Genomic DNA, 19,296 nt, shown 5'->3' with positions numbered 1-19,296 from the left:
TCCATATGACAGGACTATAAAGCAGACACTAGCTACTCATGATAAAAGAAATCAATCAAGAAAACCAAAGTCTATAGTTCACACTATTATAAATAGAAAAATGATTTATTGACAAAATATCAAATAGACAAACTTCGAGTAGGTCTTTGTAAAAAAGACTTACAACACTTATACATTTGAAGCTTATTTCATCTATTGTATTTTTTTTGTGTATTTTTTTTATCATTTTTAAATATATATATATATATATATTTTAATTTATAACATGATTAAAAAACACTTCTTTAATCACTAACTAAAAAAAAGAATCGAGACCATCTTTCAGTGGGTTTAGCATTTATCTTCTAGCATTACTCATCGATAGTATATGCAGAAACCGCGTATGTGGGTCTGAGTCCTACTGCTCCCCTGTCCCTCCTTTACATAAACAATACTCTTCCATTCAGCTGCCTTGCAAATACTTGGAACCTTTGATGTCTGATTTATGTAAAGGATGAGTCATGACTCATGGGTATCCGGTCTAAAAGCACTACAAATTGGAAAAAAAAGAAAGCCTGTTTCCCACTCAAGAAAATCAATAAAGAAAGAACCCAAAGTCTAGAAATTGATAGTAAGAGAAGTTAGTCAAGTGTCTAGCTTTGACGTGAAAGCAGGGAATAATGAGTCTAAAAGCACTAAAAATTGGAAAAAGAAATAAAGGCTGTTTTCCACTCAAGAAAGTTCACACTGCATGAAATTGAAAATAAATCTAATGGTTTTTTTTTTGTAAAGTATAGTTATTTTTCTTCAAGTTGGGTAATAAAAGAGTATTCCTTGGTAATTTAAACATTTTGTGATTATGATACGTCTCACCATCAAGTTTGCAATAGGTAAAAACTCTGAATTAAAAATCGTTGGATCATATTTTCAAACGACATTATTAGTGTGGAGAGATTGAAACGTGTTGAATCAGGACGTGATAAATCTTCAACATTGAGAAGAGCTTGACCGATGGCTTAGAAAATAAGGCCAAAGACTATAAAATTTATATGCATTATATATTAAATTATTTCATAGAAAAATGATAAAGTTGGGAAGACCTTGACTGATGACTCAATTATAGGCTGTAGACCGATGAGTACTCAATCTCCAATTTTTCAATCTCCAATCAGCTTAATTTTTTACTTTTAATGTCCTATAATTGAATTAATTGGGAGTTAGTAAGTTATATTGAATTAATTTTTAGTCACAGAGTTCTTATTAAAACAGAGGATCATCCTCTTTCTTTTTTTCTCATAATTTCTTGGCAGCCTCCTCTAAGCTTTTTAGCCTTGATTTTTGTTCTCCAACTGAGGTTGGTCGCTTGGAGAGCTACGGCTTACGTACATTTATGGTCCAACCTCCAAGCGGCTGTGTTTTTTGGCCATTATGGTTCGGTTGTCTAAAACGTCCGCTAAAGGATTTAAATTTCTTTTTCTGTTAGTCTAATTATCCATCTATTCATCTTTTGTGGTGCCTATCTTTTCGTGTGTGAGAGATAGGAGTTTCTTAAAATAAAGCAAAGTGTTAAAAAAATACTCTTGAAAATACGCAATCAATTGGAAACAAATCACAGCTATCAAATATTTTCATGACATTAGCCAAATATTTTCTTGACTAAGAGTACTTTTTGAGTATTACTGTTAGGAATATTTTTATACTTTTTATCCCATGCACTTTTTTTATTTATGTATACTTTGACCTTTTAAATCCAAACATAGCACTGTTAAAACTAGTAAAAGCCATGAGCATGTTTCGTTACTTATTTAGACAGGTGCACATAATCCTTCAATGGTTCTTATTCCACGAAAGCATTCAAGCTAAACAGTTGAATAGCTTCTTTGTCATCCAAAATCATGATCTCATATTTTGAAAATGTGTTTCCTAGTGCTATACTTTTGTGACTTTCTATGCGCTTTGATGTGAAAGCAGAGAATAATGAGTCATACAAAGATGATTTCACAGATTTCTACATGCTGAATTAATAACATTTGCATTCAAGTGATTGGAAATTAAATCATTATTGAAAAAGTTCAATAATGATATATGTAATGGTGTTGATGATCAAGAAGTGGATAACTTTCATGTCACCTCAGCATCGATAATGAAAAAGAAAGAAAATGAAAAGGTGAAGAAAATAAGACCAGAATTTACTTTTTTTGGTCTCTGTATCAATTTGAAGAACCTCGGTCAGTATATATTCTTTTTCTGGTTTATTTTTTTCACGTTAAATATAATATTTCCAATTTAATAATTTAGTTTTGAATTCAAATTAATGATTTAGTAATTAGATTTATAAAATCTTGCGGATTCATTTAATACCATATACAGCGAAAAATAAAGAAACAAAGCGAGAAATGCATTTTTTATGCAATATAATCAGATAACAAAGTTAGTCAAGTGTCTACATAAGAGAAATTCATTTTGACAATTAAAAGACTGTTATTTTAAAAAAAAAAATTAATAACTTTATTAAATATATTATATTTCGTCTAATAGTTTAAGTTTTAAATTAAACTTATTAATTTAATAAGATGTATTAAACTTCTTGGCAACTTCCGTAAAGTCATTTAATAAGATGTATTATTTTTCATTTAATAATCCACTCTTAAATGTACACAATATCTATATATGATTGTTATAGACAAGTGGGTCAAATGTGTTAAAAGGAAATATAGAATGAAACTTTTTGGCAACTTATGTAAAGTTATTTAATAAGATGTATTATTTTTCATTTAATAATTCACACTTAAATGCACACAATATCTATTTATGATTGTTGTAGACATGAAGTGGGTCAAACGTGTTAAAAGAAAAAATAGAATGAAACTTCTTGACAACTTCGGTAAAATCATTTAATAAGATGTATTATTTTTCATTTAATAATCCACACTTAAATGCACATAATATCTATTTATTATTGTTGTACGTAGACAAGTGGGTCAAACGTGTTAAAAAGAAAGACATAATGAAACTTCTTGGCAACTTTCATAAAGTGTCATCTAATAATTAGGGATTGTTGTTGGATGATTAATTTATGAAATAGCAATACCGAAGTACATATAAAGTGTCAACAAATAAGATGAGATAATTAGGCCTAGTTTGGTTACACAGTTTGGATAAAATGAGATGGGATGTTTTGTTGAAAGTTGAATAAAATAATATTATAATATAAATTTTTAATATTAATTTTGTTTTGAGATTTGAAAAAGTTGAATTGTTTATTATATATATTATATATGAGAATTTGTAAAAGTTATAATAATTATATGAGATGAGATGAGATGAGATAGTTTGATTTTGTGTAACCAAAGCAACTCTTAAAGTTCATTATTTGAACCAAAAGAGCAACTTAAGTTTATTGAAACATAAGTGCTAAAACTTTGATTCTACATGTTAAGATAAATAAAAGATAAGTGAAACTTAAAAAATGATACAAAGTTAATTAATAGTTTGTGATATATATAAAGCATTTCGCTTCCTATGGAAATAATATTTGAAGCTTTGGATGTCTAAGTACTTGAAGAAATCAATAAATTAAGAAGAACCAAAGGTCTAAATGGAATTAATTATAAGTAAACCCAAATACATATATATGGACTTGTAAATTTGTTCGAAACCGTGTTGACTACGGGGGATGTTAATCCTGATTAAGTAGGCCAGGCGGTTGATCGTCAATTTGGTCTAAAGGATGGAGCTGAAAGCCTGAAAACATGCATGGAATATGTCTTGTACGTTGCCCAATGATCATACCTTTTGTGAATTTTTATGCTCTTTAAAGTGATTGCTTTGGTTTAAATTTACAGTACTGGGGGAAATAGAAAATAAGGCATGTCTGGATAGTAGTGAAAATTAGACTTTGTTTGAAAATAAGGTCTCGTTTGAAATTCAAACAAGATAAGATGATAAATTTGTTAATGGTAATAAAATAATTTGTAAATAGGAGTGAAATAATATCACTTAAGATTTCTAAATTCACACGGCAAAAAATTGAAAATAAGGCCCTCGCTTGGATATAGTCAAATGAGATGCATAAATAAGAAATCTGTTAAGAGTATTAGTAGTTAAATAGTTTCTGAATAGTAGTGAAATAGTTTAAATTAAGATTTTTACTAGATTCTGGGAGATGAGAGAAAAAATTGAATAAAAATATTATAAAGTTAAAATATTGTTAGAATATAATTTTTAATATTATTTTTGTTTTGAGATTTGAAATTATTTTTTGTAATTTACATGGAGGTTTAGAAAAGTCGTAATGATCAGTAATGATTAAATTGAAAAGTATAAAAGAGAAATTGAAAAATGATATTATCAGTGTGGAGAGATTGAAACGAGTTGAATCAAGACGTGATAAATCTTCAATCCAAAAATTCCAAAGTCTAAAGTTTATGGAGAGAATTAATTAGTGGGTATCTAATACAAGCATTTGTTGTAAGCAGAACGAGTTTAGTTCAAAACCGAGTAAATGGTTGCAAGTTGGCTGCTACGTTCTAAAGTTCACACAACTTGAAATTGATATTTAATCTAATGATTATTTTTTCGGCGTGTGTTTTACGCACAAGTAATCTATTTGGTTCAAATACCTTGTATGTGGATCATCTGAGTCAACCTAATCATGTTTCTACATACTGTAACTCCCTTTAGATAGGAGAACTGCTATAGATACAAAGAGATTATACAAATTAAACTGACAAACTAATGACGTGACTTCATGGAATCCGTTAGATCTACTTTAGAATAAAAGTAACTTTACAGTCTGATGTACCACATCAATTTATAGGTTTATTTTTGTGTAATCTCTTTGTCGATAAAATATTTTAGGTAAACATGATTCAAGTTGATTTTTTAGACGAGGACATAACTGTTGCATGCACCTGCCTAGCTAGTAAATGGTTGAATAATTTAAGATGGTGAAGTTAATTATATCCTAATACTTTTTATTAGGTTTATTTTTCTCTTTAAAAGAAACGCGTTCCAAAAATTAAAACAAGGCTAAATTTTTATTTACTATATTCTTTTTCTTAAGCCAATCCATCCTCCATGAATTCATCCTATTTTATTAAACATATATCCTATTTTATAAGTTCATCCTATTTTAGTTCAAAACTGTGCGTAAATGGGTGCAAGTTGGCTTATCAAACATATATACATGTAATGTATGTTGGTGGTCGAAGAAGATAAAAACAAGTTTAGATATTGAAAAAGAACTTTCTCAAAAAAGAAATAAGAAGCCGGCCTGGTCCTGACAATGAATCTGCGTATATACCATATATGCAGAGTCTTACCAAGTTTACAAGTCTAGGTGAACTTTTATCCTGAGTTTTGAGCCCAGCGTCCAATAGATCGAATAAAATTAGAAATTTGGATCAATGAATCTCAGACAAACCGTAAAAAGCGTTTTCTCCTATTTTTGTACAAAATTCTTGACACTTCCCAATCGGCAACCACCGGATAAGTTCATATATACATGCAAGAAAACGAAGAGATCGTCATTTACTCCCATTGCCTCTTAAGTCTTAGCCAGCATTCGATTGCGCCTAAGTAAATAAACTTTCTGAACCTCCAAAGAGTCGGGCCAAGACGAGCACAGAAACTCCAATTCATTACAACCGTCGCCCCTAGAGATATTAACAAGCAAGCTAAGGTGAAGGTGCACATTGCCTCTGTATACTGGATCTCAGTGCGGAGTATTCTGAGAAGAAGAATAGCGGAGCGTTCTTTGAGCGGTTTGGATAAAGCGAGCCATTTGAGGTCGTCCCCCTCCCTCAGCGTCAGCAAGCTGCAGGACAGTGAATTTAGGGGTTTTTGAAGATGAGACGAGGCCACTGTTAGTTATATGCACCTGTCATGGAAATATCCTGTGTTCCACAAGAATCTTGTTACCTGTAAAATGAAATTAAGGAGTGAAATGCATAAATAATCCTGATCCTGGCTAACCTTCTACAGCTTAAGAATTATTTCTCACAATATTCTTTTGTTAATAGCTCACCACAAGAATCTGAGGCTTCACAACATGACCTTGTTGCTCGTAGGCATGCACATTGGCCCGCCCAAGCCCCTTTCTGCCCCAACTCTGTCTCGCATTATCTTGATGATCTGCAGCAGATTCACCAATCATATAGACCATCAACAACACTATCAATTAAAATGTAATCATCAAACTATATCACTTAGCCAAATTACAAAAAAGTTAAAGTTTCGAACCCTATCTTTATATTCAATGGACATTTTTGGACCCCAGATGTCTCAAGTTGTATTTTCCTTCTATATCCTTCGATTTTACATCTCAGTCCATGAGAATTAAAGTCATTCATGTAGCGGTAAAGCCACTTTTATGGACTTTTATGGGTCAAAAATGGTGGCTAGTTGAGCTTGCATTCACATTTGCTTCCGCCATCTTCCAGTTGCTTCCGCCATCTTCCACTTGCTTTCGCTATCTTCCACCGCCACCTTTATGGGTCAAAAATGGTGGCTAGTTGACAACCTACATCAAGCTTGCGTTCACATTTGCTTCCGCTATCTTCCAGTTGCTTCCGCCATCTTCCACCTCCTTTAACTCCTATAAATACATGTTTTTGCTTTAAGAAACCTATCCCATTTTGAAAGAAAAATTTAGAGAAAGAAAGAGAGTTTTAGAGAGAAAAATAGTGAGGTTTCTCCTATATATTGTCTCTCCTTTTATAAGAAAAGAGTGAGTTTTCTCCTTTTATAAGAGAGGGTATTGTCAATTGTGCTCTCCTTATTCAAGAGAGAAATTCTTGTAATCCTTTTGCTATAAGTGAAATTCTTCTACAATTGGAGTTCCTTATTATTTCTTTTATTCTTTCTCATTTCTACTTCAGTTGTAATTGTATGCCCCGTACCACAACGTCCTAACAGTGGTATCAGAGCATCAGGTTTATAGCTGGTTTTCGTGCTACAGTTAGATCCAGTTAGTGGAAAGGAGGCATCTTCAATAATGGCGACGAAGTACGAAATAGAGAAGTTCAATGGGAGTAATTTCTCATTGTGGAAAATGAGAATAAAAGCAATTTTGAGGAAAGATAATTGCTTGACGGCAATTGGAGATAGGCCAGATGAGATCACTGACGACGACAAGTGGAACGAGATGGATGGCAATGCTATTGCTAATCTGCACCTAGCACTAGCTGATGGAGTATTGTCAAGTGTGGCGGAGAAAAAGACAGCAAAAGAGATATGGGATACTCTGACAAAATTGTACGAGGCCAAATCACTACACAACAAAATTTTCTTGAGAAGAAAACTCTACACCCTTCGGATGATGGAGTCAACTATGGTGACAGACCACATCAACACCCTCAACACTTCATTTTCACAGCTCACAGCAATGGGGCATAACATAGAGACGAGTGAACGTGCTGAAATTCTACTTCAAAGTCTACCTGATTCGTATGATCAACTCATCATCAACTTAACCAACAACATTGAAGTTCTAGTCTTCGATGATATTGCAGCTGCGGTTCTTGACGAAGAAAGTCGGCGCAAAAGCAAAGAAGATAGACTAGGAGGTTCACAACAAGCCGAAGCTTTGGTAATGACGAGAGGGAGATCAACGGAACGTGGCCCCAGTGGGAGTCAAAATCAGAGTAGATCAAAATCCAGAAGTAAGAAGAATGTCAAGTGTCATCACTGTGGCAAGAAAGGGCACTACAAAAGGGAGTGTTGGCATCTCAAGAAGAACGAAGAAGCCAAAGGAAAAGGCCCTGAGTTGTCAAAAGCTCAGGGTTGTGTAGCAAGCACCTCAGATGATGGTGAAATTTTATATAGTGAGGCAACAACAGTTACTGAAGGTAGAAGAAGATTTGCTGATGTCTGGCTTATTGACTCAGGAGCAACATGGCATATGACTCCCCGAAGAGAATGGTTCTATCAATATGAACCTATCTCAGGAGGATCTGTGTTCATGGGAGACGATCATGCCTTGGAGATTGCTGGTATTGGTACCATCAAATTGAAGATGTGTGACGGTACAGTTCGCACCATTCAGGAGGTACGACATGTGAAAGGCCTGAAGAAAAATCTATTGTCTTTAGGACAATTAGATAATAGTGGGTGTAAAACCCATATTCAAGATGGGATCATGAAAATAGTTAAAGGCGCGCTTGTAATGATGAAAGCGGAAAAGATAGCTGCAAATTTGTACATGCTTAAAGGAGAAACACAACAAGAAGGAGAAGCATCCACTGCGTTGGCAAGTTCGGCAGAAGAATTAACAATGATGTGGCACCATAAGCTTGGCCACATGTCGGAACGAGGTTTGAAGATTCTTGCTGAACAAAAGCTTCTTCCAGGGCTCAAAAAGGTTTCATTACCCTTTTGTGAGCATTGTGTTACTAGTAAGCAGCACAGATTGAAATTCAGTAGTTCCTCTGCTAGAAGTAAAGCTATCTTAGAACTAATCTATTCTGATGTTTGGCAAGCACCAGTTTTGTCCCTAGGAGGAGCAAAATACTTTGTCATTTATTGACGATTACTCCAGGAGATGTTGGGTGTATCCAATAAAAAATAAAGCAGATGTATTTCCAGTTTTCAAAATATTCAAAGCGCGGGTTGAGCTTGAATCTGAAAAGAAGATCAAGTGTTTAAGGACAGACAATGGAGGAGAATATACTGGCATTGAATTTGATAGCTTCTGTCAACAAGAAGGTATCAAAAGGCAGCTCACGGTGGCATACACTCCACAACAAAATGGAGTAGCAGAGCGGATGAACAGAACGTTGTTAGAACGAACAAGAGCGATGTTGAGAACTGCGGGAATGGTCAAGTCATTTTGGGCAGAAGCAGTCAAGACTGCTTGTTATGTGATCAATCGGTCACCATCAACCGCAATTGATCTGAAAACGCCGATGGAGATGTGGACTGATAAGCCAGCTGATTATTCTCACTTACATACATTTGGAAGTCCTGTTTATGTTATGTACAACGCCCAAGAAACATCAAAGCTAGATCCAAAATCTAGAAAATGTATTTTCTTAGGGTATGCTGATGGAGTCAAGGGGTATCGCCTGTGGGATCCCACTGCCCGCAAGGTGCTAATCAGCAGGGATGTTGTATTTGTAGAAGATAAGGTACAAGAAAAAGAAAATGATAGCGCTTCAAAAGAGAAACCAGAGACTACTACAGTTCAAGTTGAAGAAAGACAAGAATTAGAAGTTCCAGATTCTTCTGAAGCAATATCAGAGCACGAAGAACAAGAACAAGCTGAGTGTGCAATTCCACAAGTTCGACGATCAACTCGGGAGAGAAGAGAACCAGCTTGACACTCAGAGTACATCATGGAGGGAAATGTCGCATACTGTCTACTAACAGAAGATGGAGAACCGTCAAATTTCCATGAGGCTACAAATAGTCAAGAAGCTTCTCTGTGGATGGTTGCAATGCAAGAAGAAATTGAAGCTCTCCATAAAAACAAAACATGGGATCTTGTACCACTACCACAAGGAAGGAAGGCCATCGGAAACAAATGGGTTTACAAGATCAAACGAAATGGCAATGATCAATTGGAGCGGTATCGTGCTAGATTGGTGGTGAAAGGATTCGCTCAGAAAGAAGGCATAGACTTTAACGAAATATTCTCTCCTGTTGTTCGACTCTCAACGGTTCGAGCAGTCCTTGCGATGTGTGCTACATTTGACTTGTACTTAGAACAACTGGACGTGAAAACTGCATTTCTTCATGGAGAAATTGAAGAAGAAATTTACATGCTCCAACCAGAAGGTTTTGAAGAAAAAGAAAAAGAGAACTTGGTTTGCAGGTTGAACAAATCTCTATACGGTCTCAAACAGGCGCCGAGATGTTGGTATAAGAGATTTGATTCCTTTATCATGAGCCTTGGATACAACAGACATAGTTCAGATCCTTGTGTTTACTACAAGAGATTTGGTGATGGTAATTTCATTATTCTGTTGTTGTATGTTGACGACATGTTGGTAGCAGGCCCCAACAAAGATCGTATTACAGACTTAAAGGCACAGTTGGCTAGGGAGTTTGAAATGAAGGACTTGGGACCAGCAAACAAGATTCTAGGGATGCAAATTTACCGAGACAGAAATAATAGGAAGATATGGCTTTCTCAGAAAAATTATTTGAAGAAAATCTTGCAACGCTTCAACATGCAAGATTGTAAGCCAATTTCTACCCCTCTTCCTATTAATTTCAAGTTATCCTCAAGTATGAGTCCTAGCAATGAAGCAGAGAGGATGGAAATGTCTCGAGTACCGTATACATCAGCAGTGGGTAGCTTAATGTTCGCTATGGTTTGTACAAGACCAGACATTGCACAGTCAGTGGGAGTGGTTAGTCGATATATGGCGAATCCTGGTAAAGAGCATTAGAGTGCTGTAAAGAGGATCCTGAGATATGTCAAGGGTACCTCAAATGTCGCATTATGTTATGAAGGATCAGACTTTACTGTCAGAGGCTATGTTGATTCAGATTATGCAGGTGATCTTGACAAGAGCAAGTCCACCTCAAGTTATGTGTTTACTCTTGCTGGAGGAGCTGTAAGCTGGGTTTCAAATTGCAGTCTATCGTGGCTACTTCTACAACGGAGGCAGAATATGTCGCAGCTACACAAGCTAGCAAAGAGGCAATATGGTTGCAAATGCTACTGGAAGAGCTCGGACACTTACAAGAGAAGGTTGATTTATTTTGTGATAGTCAGAGCGCTTTGCATTTGGCAAAGAATCCAGCATTTCATTCAAGGACAAAGCACATACGAGTTCAGTATCACTTCGTTCGTGAGAAGGTGGAAGAAGGAAGTGTGGATATACAAAAAATCCATACAAAAGACAACCTAGCAGATATATTAACAAAGCCAATTAATAATGACAAGTTTATCTGGTGTCGATCCTCCTTAGGCCTAGCAGATATGTAAGCGGCATGGAGATGGAAAGTGTAGAAAAGATAGAAGGATTACAAAAGTGACTTTAAGTGGGAGATATGTAGCGGTAAAGCCACTTTTATGGACTTTTATGGGTAAAAAATGGTGGCTAGTTGAGCTTGCATTCACATTTGCTTCCGCCATCTTCCAGTTGTTTCCGCCATCTTCCACTTGCTTCCGCTATCTTCCACCGCCACCTTTATGGGTCAAAAATGGTGGCTAGTTGACAACCTACATCAAGCTTGCGTTCACATTTGCTTCCGCTATCTTCCAGTTGCTTCCGCCATCTTCCACCTCCTTTAACTCCTATAAATACATGTTTTTGCTTTAAGAAACCTATCCCATTTTGAAAGAAAAATTTAGAGAAAGAGAGAGAGTTTTAGAGAGAAAAATAGTGAGGTTTCTCCTATATATTGTCTCTCCTTTTATAAGAAAAGAGTGAGTTTTCTCCTTTTATAAAAGAGGGTATTGTCAATTGTGCTCTCCTTATTCAAGAGAGAAATTCTTGTAATCCTTTTGCTATAAGTGAAATTCTTCTACAATTGGAGTTCCTTATTATTTCTTTTATTCTTTCTCATTTCTACTTCAGTTGTAATTGTATGCCCCGTACCACAACGTCCTAACAATTCAAATGTAAATATGGTTAAATCACTAAAGTGTAATGTGATTTAATGACTAAGGATAATGCAAGAATGACCTACAATGAACGAATATAGCTCCATAATACTGAACCGTCAGAAAATAAAAATCAGGGGAAAAAGAAAATCATTGTGCTAACATCTGGGATATATATTCTCTTACCAATGCCAAAGATGAAAGAAAACAAACAAATGTGGCTAAGAAACTAAAGAAAAGAATATCATCTATGTGCTGTCTTACTCAAACCAAACCAAAATACTTCTTGGCTTTTGCTAATCAGTCATCATCAATCTTAATCGAGAAAAATTCTTCAGGAGAAATCGATATATGATGTTTGCGAAGTTACATTTGTTATCAACAAAGGAGGAACAAGTGATCGATTTGTACCTTCCCGAGCCTCTGTATAACCCACCAATCTGGGCTGACACAAACTCCCTGCTACATGTGAATCAAAAGGTTGAACATTCTTGAAAATGATCATTTTACAAAAGAAAAGACAGGTCATCAGAATCTATAAAAGAAATAAAGACACGTTTATCCATTCTTGAAAATGCAAAAATAGATGAGTGCTAAAATCATTGAGCTAATAAATGAATGGCAAATACCAAATCATGTAAGTCTTAAAGACTAGAGAGAACAAACGAAAATCTCACCTGAAATTCCAAAGAACTTCTTTGTGCTCTACTTTGGTGCTTGTATACAACATTGGCTCCCCAACTTATATAATACCGTTCCCAAAGAGGATCCCTAGGATTGGGAGGAATACAAAGTTGAACCCTCAAATTGTCCAAAACCTTTACCTCAAATGATTCTAAATTAGAGTACCACATCCATACTTCATATTGGTCTATGGCTACAATATTATTCGTTACATTATGACCACACAAAAGTAGATGTTCTTCACTATCGATACGGCATACACAATTTGAGCTGTTAATGGTTACCTTAGCTTCCCCTAAAAACACTCACCCCTAAGGTCTTCATTAAAAAATGGAATGACATATATTACAATTCCACTTATATCCTCCAAATAGTCCGGCGCCTCAATATTTATTACCCATTCTTCATTTCCTTTCAATTGGATAACATCATCCCCTCTCTTACCAATTTCATTTTCTAAAAATTCTTTCTAATACCGGAACCACTCTAGAATCTCATTTTCCGGTAACACAGTGGCATTATAATGTCCCTATTAAAACAATATCATCATCATCATTTATTTTAAAGTCATGCATCCTATATAGAATTCAAAGAGAGGATAAGACACATACATACCTTCCATAGTAATGGATTTGGCACTTTATAATTCCAAATCTTTTCATGCATTTTGTCGCAGCCCTCCAAGCCAATCACTTGTAGTGATTTGATGTGGCTTCCATTGCATTCCAATATTCTTGGTACTTTTGTAAATCTTTATAGTTTGGAATATAAACGGTAAAAGCACTTCTCTTCCTATGGAAATAATTGAAGCTTCGGATGTCTAATTTATATGATCCCTGGCCAGTACTTGAAGAAATCAATAAATTAAGAAGAATCAAAGGTCTAAATTAACTTCACACTGGAATTAATTATCAGTAAACCTAAACCTATATAGACTTATGTTTAATTTACGTATAAAGTAATTTTTGTTCGAAAGTACTGTGTTGATCAATTTGGTTTCAAGGACGAAGAAAGATCATTTTATTGGCCTCTGGTTTTATTCATTAGATCATCATTATAGCTCATCCTTAATGAAATATAGCACTTCATTACAATCGATATGGCCTACACGATTTGAGCTGTTAATGGTTACCTTAGCATCATGATACAAACAACCCCAAGCTCACATTCTTCTTTAAAAAACATAAAAGCATATCCTACAATTTCGTTTATATCATCCAAATGGTGTGGCCCCTCAATATTTATTACCCCTTCTTCATACCCCAACTTGACAATTTCATTTTCTAAAAATTCTTTCTGATGCCCAAACCATTATGGAATCTAATTTTCTGGTAACATAGTGGCATGCCTCCTATATAGAATTGAGAGAGAGCATGAGACACGTACATACATACCTTCCACAGCAATGAATTTGGCACTTTATAAGTCCAAATCTTCTCATGCAATTTGTCACAGCCACTGCAGATAATACAATTTAGCGATCGGATATGGCTTCCATTGAATTCCAATATTCTTGATATTTCTTGAAGTCTTTCTAATGGTTTGCTTGCCTGACAATATACATTTTCTATATTTAGTGATATATTTCCTCACTACATCTTGCTTCCACTTTAGCTATATGAACAAAAGATACAGTTTCATATTGGGTGGTAATAAATTAAAAGACCGAGAACCAAGAATGGTCCATTTATTGCATTTCCTCTCTTACTATTTAAAAGGACCATTTGTTGCATAAGAAATATGCATTAATAAAAAACATGAAAACTAATTTCTTCTTAATTCTACCATTTTCTCTAACTTGTTCTATGCCCCCTTCTGCATAACTTACAACCATGGAAGGAAATCAAATAACTTTTGTTCAGTAAATTTTTTTAAAAAAAATTATATTTTCTTAAGAGTTAGCTTATATGCCTTGGTCTGGACTGGGATTCAGTTGTCGACGTTATGGCTGGTTGTTTAGGCTTTAGACGTCGCAGCTGGTGTTGCTTGTTGGGGTTCTTCGCTTGGGATGAGCAAACTCCTTCCCTATGATACAATGAATAGAACTCAATATAAATGTTTATGACTTCAATTTGCCTAAATATTTTTTTTGATAAGTTTCAACATGCCTAAATATAGTTGTAAAAACTCCACAAATTCCTAAATTGGAGATTGTAGAATATGTTGATATGTTTTTGTTTAGCTAACTTTTGTTCCTTGTTCATCTGCCTCCATAATCCATACGCTGCTCCCATGTTCAGCAGCTTGTTTGCTTAAATCTTCCATGCGTAGCTGCAATCCAAGAACAACCAAGTGTCAAAGGAAATCGTCATGGTTAGTTCTCTATATCTGGTCGTGAAATACTTACGATTTATTTATACGCTAGAGACTAGCTTTTGCGATCTTATTCCAATTTTCAGGACCCGCCTTGCACATTTCAAAGAAATCAACAATCTTGTGGCTCAATTCGTCACCATTATACAATGTGAAACGTTGAGATTCCATCAACAATTATTTCTCCTGGACCTCCTCTGTTGCAAATTAAGGTGGGTAATCCGCTGCTCATTACTTCAACGGCTATTAGTCCAAAATTCTCGTACAATGCTGGATGCACAAAAGCTCCTTTTGTATTAGCAATACAGCGGTATAGCTCTCCATAAAGAGATAGTTTGAGTTACTATCCATCTAATAACACCGATAATCCATCAACTGCTATATCCAGAAATGAAGACTTACCAAATGAAGACCCATCTCTCACGGCAATAGCCACAGCCATGGTTAACGCATCCCCATTTGCTAAAGATTCTCACGATCATCCATATGGCAACCCCAATCCATGCAACGGCTAATTTCAACTTTGTCAACTTTGTATTATTTCATTTCCGCAAGTAACCTTGTATAGACACAAGTCTCCAACGGCAAAATATCTCTTGTGTTGATGTAATGCACATTATAAATAGAAACAGTAGACTCTTGGTGCTCTCAAGTTAACTGGGGCATTTCATCAAACACCCCGTGTTCACTTTCTTCAATTTCTTCTCTGTCCTTTGAATTGGATGGACTGAAAAATCCTGCTACAACTACAAGATTTAGCAAACTTCTTAGTTTCTTGTTCATTCCATACCAAATCAAGTCTTTAAGACCAGAGAGCACAAACAAAAATGAAAGGAAAATCTCACCTGAAATTCCATACCACTTGGCCAATCATTTAATTCAATCCATTTTTCTTCTTTTATGTGCTCTGCTTTCATGCATGTATACAATATTGGCTCCCAAACTCCCATAATACAGTCCCGGAAGAAAAGTAGGAATATCAAGTTGAACAACCAAATCGTCCAAAACCTTTGGCTCAAACGATTCTAAATCGGAGTACAACACCATTACTTCATTATTAAATTCATTCGTTTTATCAGTATTAGACAAGCATAACGCTTCATTAGTTTTGAATCGCCATACACAATTTGAGGTTTTAATGGTTACCATAGCGGAATCATATACAGCGTAATCAATATGACCTGTATAAAAAATGGAGGCATACACCACAATTCCGCTTATATCCTCCAAATGGTTTGGCCCCTCAATATTTATTACTCGTTCTTCTTCCTCCCTGTCCTCATTGGTTCTATAATGTCCGGCCTGTTAAACCAATATCATCGTCATCATCATTTATTTTAAAGTCATGCATCCTATTTCTATATAGAATTCATAGAGAGAGAGAGAGAGGATGAGACACATACATACCTTCCGCAGTAATGGATTTGACACTTTTATAATTCCAAATCTTCTCATGCATTTTGTCGCAGCCATCCAAGCCAATCCCTTTTAGAGATCTAATGTGGCTTCCATTGAATTCCATTATTCTTGATACTTCTGGAAATCTTTCTAATGACTTGCATCCTGCAGCTTCTACTATTACTATATTTGGTGGAAGTTCTAAGATTTCTTCAAGTTTCTCGCAATGCATCAAACAGAGCTCATGAAGTGCGACAAATCCTTTGATGATCGTGGGAAGGCTAACAAATTCACTTCCCGATAGAACTAAATAAGTCAAAGTGGTCGAAGAATCAAACATGGTAAAGAAACTTGATATTGGAAAGAAATTTGATTCTGATTGAAAACAATTATGATGATTCAACACTTGTAATGCACTGCTTTCATTGCTTGAATTTGTTGGAGGCACCAATTCCTGGAGTTGTTCTTCATTCGATGAAATCTCGTCTTCCATTATTGTAGACCCAATAGCTAGAATGGATTGTCCATCATACCCCATCTTCTTTACTAGATTTGTACAACCAGCAAATATCCCAAGTTCAGTTAAATGTGGTAACCGAAGAATAAAGTTAATTGGGAGACGCTTAAGGTTTTTGCAGCCATCTAGAAGTAATCTATCAAGTCTAGCAAGATTGCCAATTGATAAAGGTAGTTCTTCCACTGTAGTGTGGGATAGATTCAACCCAGTTTAAAATTTCATTTCACACTCAATTTTAGGAAAGCTACGAAGGCTTGAGCAATAAGAAAGATCAAGGAATTGTAAAGATCTCAACTTGAGGCCTGTTGGAAAATTTTCAAGGTTAGAGCATCCACGAAAATTCAATTGACAAAGATACGCTATGGATCCGACGGAATTATACACCTCAACTAAACTTCTACACCATCTAGCAATCAATTCCTTCAAATTTGGGATGCTTGAAAGATTTGGAACTTTTGTTAAAAACTTACAATCACTAAAATCCATAATTGTCATATTCTGTTAAAAAAAATAAAATGAAAGGAGTTTAGCACATGGATTAAAGAAACAAAGTTATTGAAGATTATAATTGTAGATACCTTAAAGTTGATGAAGCTTAACTCCCTGATGAAGCTACCACACATTTTAAAGATAATGAGTTTATTTCCATGGAAATTGGGTGGCAAAGATTGTAGCGGATATCCAAACGAATCAAGTACTCTTAATTCATTGGAGAGATAATTAGGTCCACTTGAAAAACTTGCATTACGATTGATAAGCACTCTAAGTCTTTTCATCTGTACAAATGCTTCAGAATTCAACCTTATCACTTCCTCACCTTTAGGCATTTGTATCATCATGCCTCCAACTCTGTTTGTGCCCTGGTACATAAGCGAAAGCACAAAATTGTTAGCAAAATTATTGCATAAAGTCGAGCATCAATTTTCTCATTATTAAAATGTTAGGATATTAGAAACCAAAAAGGAAATTTAGACATGATTCTTTTATTCATTAATGATCTTAGTTAAACAGAATCTATTATACATAACTACAAATTCATTTTGATTTCTAGCATATATATATATGTATATATATATATATATGTTTACATATTCATTTATATATTAATTCATAAGACCAAAATTTTCCGCTAGATTTCATTTTTAAAAATGGGAAATAATGTGAAATTAAATCTTTTTATTCTTACTCTTACCATGCTTTCTTCCAACACATGACAGACATCCTCGTGAAAAAATAATCTACTACGTTGACCAGGTTCGTTGGGTGATTCTAGACGAACAATTTCTTGACCCATATCTTGTAGTAAGTCATGCATCCGAACATATCCACCTTCAATAGTAATAAGACACTTGTCTTTAAGCCTGTCAATACCATCATCCGGAGAAAAACCACAATTGTCAAATATTTTCATGATATTAAGCAAAGGTTCTCCTTTGAAGAAACATGCAATATCAAGAAAAATGGTGGCCGAAGGTGAAGCGACGACGACGCTAGAGCAAATAGACGTCGTGGCTTGGAGGGGCACGTGTGGCTTAATGGTGGATCAGTTGAGGTTGAAAATTGGTGGGTAGATGCGTCAGCCGGTGGGGAGTCGAATGGTGGGGGCTAGGGGTGTAAATTGATGCGTCGGCATCGGTTTTGGCGTCAAATCGAAACCCCACTGACGTGGGAAAACGTTGCTTACAACCGGCCGAAACCGATCGACTGGGGGAGAGAGAACCGATTCCATCGGTCTCGACTAGCGTCGGCGCGGTCTTCGGTTCGCTGTCGGTGTCGTCTGGGACAGAGGAGCAGCGTCTGCGACTCTGCCATGGGAGTGCGACGAAGCTCTGGTAGACGAAACCCTAGAGCTTGACGAAGAAGACGACGAAGAAGGAAGGGGGCGAGTTGGTTCCACTAAATTTTTTTCCCATCCAAGGGTATTAAACGACGCTGTTTCACTTTAATGAGTGAAACGGCGTCGTTTCTTTACAGGTAGAAAACAAAAAAAAAAAGTTACCGTTGACGTCGGCCGATTCAGCGGTTTTCCCTGGGGTCGAACCGCGAACCGAACCAGCTGACGTCGGTTCCTATATTTTTAACTCGAATGCCGACCGGTTCTTCGCCGATTCCGGCCTCCGGCGGTCGTTCTCCGTCAGTTTAGGTCGGTTTATCGGTTTGGTGTACAGCCCTAGTGGGGGCGATGAGATGCACGACGGTGTAGGTGGAGGTGTTAGGTGAGGGGAAGAAATGGGTGGAGAGAGAGAGAGAGAGAGAGAGAGAGAGAGAGAGAGAGAGAGAGAGAGAGAGAGAGAGGGTTGCACGGGCTGGGGGGAAAAAGGGAAGGAAAAGAAGGAAAAAAAAAAAAAAAAGGGAAAATGAAAAAGAGGATGAAAAAGAAAAAGGGGAAGAAATGAGGTCCAACCCTCACATCTTGGGTCAAGAAATTGATCCAACAAAAATTATTTTCAAAATAACAAATAAAATAAAATAATTCAAACAAAGTGATTAAATAAAATAAAATACTAAAATCTAAAAACACAATAATTTTAAAGCCCAAAGATAACTAATTTAAATTAACAAGCAATTTAAATACAAAACAATAATAAATAACAAGAAAGCATATTAAAATAGTTCACAACTTAAAAATCATATAATAATACCATGAAAATTCACATGTAATTTTAAATAAGAAAACCACTAATTGTAATAATTTAAAAAAAATATACAATAAAAATACACGTAAAAAGGGAATATCACATACATACTTTTGTGACTTTTCTTGTGCTTTGACGTGATTAATTCGACTCATTTACATAAACAATACTCTTGCATGCCATGCCTTGCAAATATTTGGAATCTTTAATTT

The 19,296-nt window shown here is 35.5% G+C and overlaps 1 protein-coding gene across 12 annotated transcripts; it reads right to left on the bottom strand.

Moving 5' to 3' along the window:
* Positions 1-5,255: 5,255 nt before the first annotated feature.
* LOC122295998 lies at positions 5,256-17,825 on the bottom strand. Of its 12 annotated transcripts, none has more exons than XR_006238352.1 (12): positions 17,641-17,825; positions 17,027-17,308; positions 15,941-16,946; positions 15,379-15,835; positions 14,936-15,279; positions 14,568-14,803; positions 14,408-14,491; positions 12,836-14,245; positions 12,214-12,307; positions 11,948-11,995; positions 6,008-6,114; positions 5,256-5,901 (listed from the first exon to the last, which is right to left on the bottom strand). XR_006238352.1 is itself a non-coding variant. In XM_043105353.1 (7 exons), the coding sequence occupies exons 3-7, from the start codon at positions 12,880-12,882 to the stop codon at positions 5,851-5,853; spliced, it is 423 nt and encodes a 140-aa protein (XP_042961287.1). In that variant the 5' UTR covers positions 12,883-14,491; positions 14,568-14,803; positions 14,936-15,372; the 3' UTR covers positions 5,256-5,850. The 12 variants fall into 12 exon arrangements, 4 of the variants coding, with proteins under 4 accessions (XP_042961287.1, XP_042961288.1, XP_042961286.1 ...); XR_006238353.1 differs by having other exon boundaries at positions 12,836-13,770; XR_006238348.1 differs by having other exon boundaries at positions 12,836-13,056; positions 13,607-14,491; positions 17,641-17,824.
* Positions 17,826-19,296: the final 1,471 nt, after the last annotated feature.

The sequence above is a fragment of the Carya illinoinensis genome, chromosome 15 (assembly GCF_018687715.1).
Source record: "Carya illinoinensis cultivar Pawnee chromosome 15, C.illinoinensisPawnee_v1, whole genome shotgun sequence".
In the NCBI taxonomy this organism is placed as follows: domain Eukaryota; kingdom Viridiplantae; phylum Streptophyta; class Magnoliopsida; order Fagales; family Juglandaceae; genus Carya; species Carya illinoinensis.
Note: the sequence above shows the minus strand (reverse complement) of the source record. Positions and strands in the feature narration are given on the sequence as shown.

Bases quoted from the DNA above. Each gene is read 5' to 3' on its own strand.
- LOC122295998 (XM_043105352.1), bottom strand. From the start codon at position 12,390: ATGTGGTACTCTAATTTAGAATCATTTGAGGTAAAGGTTTTGGACAAT. The intron at 12,072-12,213 runs GTGAGATTTTCG...TTTCTTTTATAG, and splicing joins GAAGTTCTTTGGAATTTCAG to ATTCTGATGACCTGTCTTTT. The intron at 5,902-6,007 runs GTGAGCTATTAA...TTCATTTTACAG, and splicing joins TGAAGCCTCAGATTCTTGTG to GTAACAAGATTCTTGTGGAA.